The 3692-nt window shown below is 43.0% G+C and overlaps 1 protein-coding gene across 2 annotated transcripts in view; it reads left to right on the top strand.

The window, feature by feature from the left end:
* Positions 1-1616, top strand: part of ENOX1 (ecto-NOX disulfide-thiol exchanger 1) — a 344421-nt gene extending 342805 nt beyond the window's left edge. For both annotated transcript variants that reach the window (XM_045287120.1, XM_013005981.3), the window contains exon 15: positions 658-1616. In XM_045287120.1, the coding sequence (XP_045143055.1) occupies positions 658-789 (132 nt within the window). In that variant the 3' untranslated portion in view covers positions 790-1616. The remainder of the gene's footprint in view (positions 1-657) is intronic.
* The last annotated feature ends 2076 nt before the right edge of the window (positions 1617-3692 follow it).

Raw genomic sequence — 3692 nt, 5'->3', positions numbered from 1 at the left:
GCTCCTGAGACTCACTCAGGCCCCTGGCCTGTGGAAGGGCAGCAGATCCCCATGCCCACCCTGCACTTGTGCTGTGGGCGTGAAAAGAGAGTGCTAGAGAAAGTGCCTCACCCAGAGCCCTCAGAGACAAAATGCACTTCTCAGTGCCACTCTGAACTCTTTGTTATCTGACAAATAAAACTTCAGGGAGTTTGCCTGGGCTTCTAGCGTGGTCTTACAGTAAAATGTATTCAGATTTCAAGCCTGCTCATGCACACTCAATTAGAATACATTCTTTTCAACATTCAGGGCAGCAGCCTCTGTTCAATGGACATTTTATTCCATAGACCAGGGAATACTGAATACACCTTATGGAAGCTTTGGCATCGAACATCAAATGAACACTTGCCTTGACTTCTTGGCTGTTTGGCCTCCTTTAAAACGTAATTTTAGAGCCGGTGTCAAACGTAGACGCTAAAGGCTACCCCCACCCCCCAAGTGACTACCTCATGAGAATCACCTGACAGTCACATCCAGCCGGCATCTGTGGCTCTTCTTGTAGGGCAGCCAGTGACAGCGACGCCCTGCAGGTGGTTAGTGCCGCCGAGCCGGTCCTCCCTTCTTCCAGCATGCCCAAGGAGCTCCTTTTCCACAGCACCCTCTTTTCCTCTCCCACAGATATCTGCGAACGAGATTGAGACGCTGCTGCTGAGGCTGCCACGCATGTTTAAGCAGGAGTTCACGGGTGTCGGAGCAACGCTGGAAAAGAGGTGGAAGTTGTGTGCCTTTGAAGGGATAAAAAGTCCCTAACTGCCAAGAGGGAAAGCAACCCAACCAACCCTCCGGATGGTGGGGCTGCGGGCAGGGGTGTGCTGTGCCGTCTGAGAAGATGTGCGGCAGGCCGACGTGGGGCCTTCAAAGTCTGACTCCAGCCCCAGCCGTGCGTTCCCTCGTGAGTGGAATTGTAATTGTGTACCAGTTCCTTAAAACAGACGAGCTTCATACTGTGACAGATCTGTCTGCCTACGAAAAGCAAACAATGATTCCACAGTCAGCTGGCAGAAGTCTTCTTCAAATACGCTACATTTGAGAATAGCTCACCCAGCGAAGTATTTACAGTCGATGACGCTGTAGCAATGGTGGTCAGTAGGTCCTGGAGTTGTATATGTAATGTATAGCTGAAATCATTAAGTGGCAGTTCCCTGAAAGTTTCTCTTTCTGTTTTAGTACAGCAACAACAAAGCAATTTTACAGTGATGGGGGGAAAAATCATACCAAAAGAAAACTTGAATATGTGTCTGAACAGTTACATCGTATTTTGTAAATTAAGTTATATGCTGTTCCAGGGACTTTTGCCTTATTGAAGAGGCAGAAAGAAATGTGACTGGACTCCTTGAGAATGCTTTATCAAGAATATTATTTTTCTAATGTAACAATTCTCCATCATAAGTTCTTTTAACATGGACTGCATAACAATTTTCATAAAATGTAAATAAAGGTAAAACTAGTGCTACTGTCTTGTACTTGGTAAGTAACATTCAGGTTTATGCATCAAAATAAAAATCCAGTAAATATTCCTGTTATAAATTTTATAGCAAAGATGCTGATTTTTTTCAATAAATATGACTTCTACCATACTGTGTTTACGAGTTGTTCTTTGGGTTTTTGTTTTTTACTCTTTTCCTCATCATTCTATCATTTCTTAAATGCTTGATATATGAGATTGAAATTAAGAGACAAACTTTATTTCAAGTAGTAATGTATGAAAATGCTGGAGTAGAAAGTACTAAGAAAAGAGATTATTTAACATTGTTATAAAATATCATGACTTAGCATCCAAATATAACCACCCTAAATTTTGCCTTTCTTTTATGTCTTCTTGGCTACAATGTAGCCCATTCATTCAGAAGTTCCTAGATTTATTTATTTGTATGTTTGCTGGAGAATATGCAAATCAGAAAAGGAATGATATAATTCACACATGGGCCTACAATTTAAGAAGAATCTGACTTCCCCCTTTTTAAAAAAATCTAGAATTTGACTTAAAATTGTGTCCCTTTGGTGCTTTGTTGCAAAGACTCACAGGAAAAAGACAATTAGTCAGGCAGGATATTGATTAATTTTAAATTATTTTTAAGAAGCCAACCAAACAATAGATGTTCTTTGAACTTCCAAAACCCTCATACAAGAGGGTTTCAAAATGCTCATGGGAAAATGTCATTATTTCATAACATCACTTTTCCACACACTGTCTGAAACCCCCTTAATTTTCTAGTTGATATTACTGTCCTTAGGCGCCTCTTATTGTTAGGTGCCAAAAAGTTGGTTTTGACTCACCAGAAGGAAACCTGCTGGGCCTGGCGAGCCTCGCATTGTTGTGTTTGAGCCCATTGTTGCAGCCCCCATGTCAACCCACCTCACGGAGGTCCTCCTCCTCCTCACTGGCCCTCTGCTTTACCAAACAAAGTCCTTTCCAGGGGACTGGTCAGACTGACGACATGGATACAGTACACAAGACAGTGCTACTGCCCTCAGTTCTCAAAAGCATTCTGACTGCACTTCTTCCAAGACAGACTTGTTCTTATTAAGCCCTCTTCAATTAGATATTTATTTTGCCCATAAATACCTAATTTTACATTAAGTGCAGGCTCGACGTTAAGCTGTGGGTATGGCTGATCAGAAAGGGCCATCTTCTTAATGAGCTCAGAGCTGAGTGGGAAAGAGAGGCATGTTCCTCAAAGTTGCTGGCTGACGTGAACTGTATGACAAGAGAAGGTAAGGGCGCCATGGGACGCAAATTAGATGCTAAATATCACATTGGATGACAAAATACCAGAGGCCTGGCCTTCGCCATTTATAGATGGTCCACTACACCCTCGCTCTGAAAAGATGTATCTCTAAGGGATACAGAGAGATTCAGCAGTCAGAAAGAAGATGGCTTTGTTTGAGCGTAAAAGAGAAAGCCTAAGACGATCGCTTAGAAAACAAAGAGTTCAATCCAGGGTGCGGGATTGGGGCTGGCGGCATTAGGTATGAATCAGTGTAAGAGACACACAAGGGAAGGTACCCGGCCCAACTGAGAATATTTCTGGTTGGAGAGGCGGTGGATGCTTTCAAATGTCCCTTGATGTTTTCAAGTGTCACTGGGCACACTGTGCAGCTCAAGGGCACACTGTGCAGTGTTCAAGTTCAACTCAGAGCTGTGCACTCACCCCCAGTCAGTGTGTGACCAGGAGGAAGAAGCAGAGGCGTGCCCTACATAGATCTGGTAGGAAGACACCTATCGCTGAACACATGAGTCTGGAGCCTGCACCACAACTCAGACGACCAAGATGGATGACCTCACTTCCAAATAGGAGTTTGCTCCTGTACTTGAGCAAATGCACCGAGGAAACTTCTGCTTGGAGAGAACCCCATTTGGCTGTGATGTTTTTATTTATATATCTAGTCCAAGAACATTTTATTACTTGACTAGATAATTAGCATTAATTATATGTTTTTACTTCAACGAAGTAACTTATTCCAAAAAAAAAAAAAATCTCAAAGTCAGCTGGGACTCTGAGATCCCAAGGGTAAGGGAATAGCTCTGGTGACTGTGAGGTCTACCTGGAGTCTACATACCTGTCACCCACCCTCGAACTCTTATGATAACCCTCTACAAAGGTGTATTATTCTTCCCGTTGGCCACACATGAAAAATGAAGTTCAGAAGGT

The sequence above is a fragment of the Echinops telfairi genome, unplaced genomic scaffold (genome assembly GCF_000313985.2).
Source record: "Echinops telfairi isolate 266 unplaced genomic scaffold, ASM31398v2 ScPeMD7_11;HRSCAF=52, whole genome shotgun sequence".
In the NCBI taxonomy this organism is placed as follows: Eukaryota; Metazoa; Chordata; class Mammalia; order Afrosoricida; family Tenrecidae; genus Echinops; species Echinops telfairi.
This window is presented reverse-complemented; position numbering and strand designations above follow the sequence as displayed.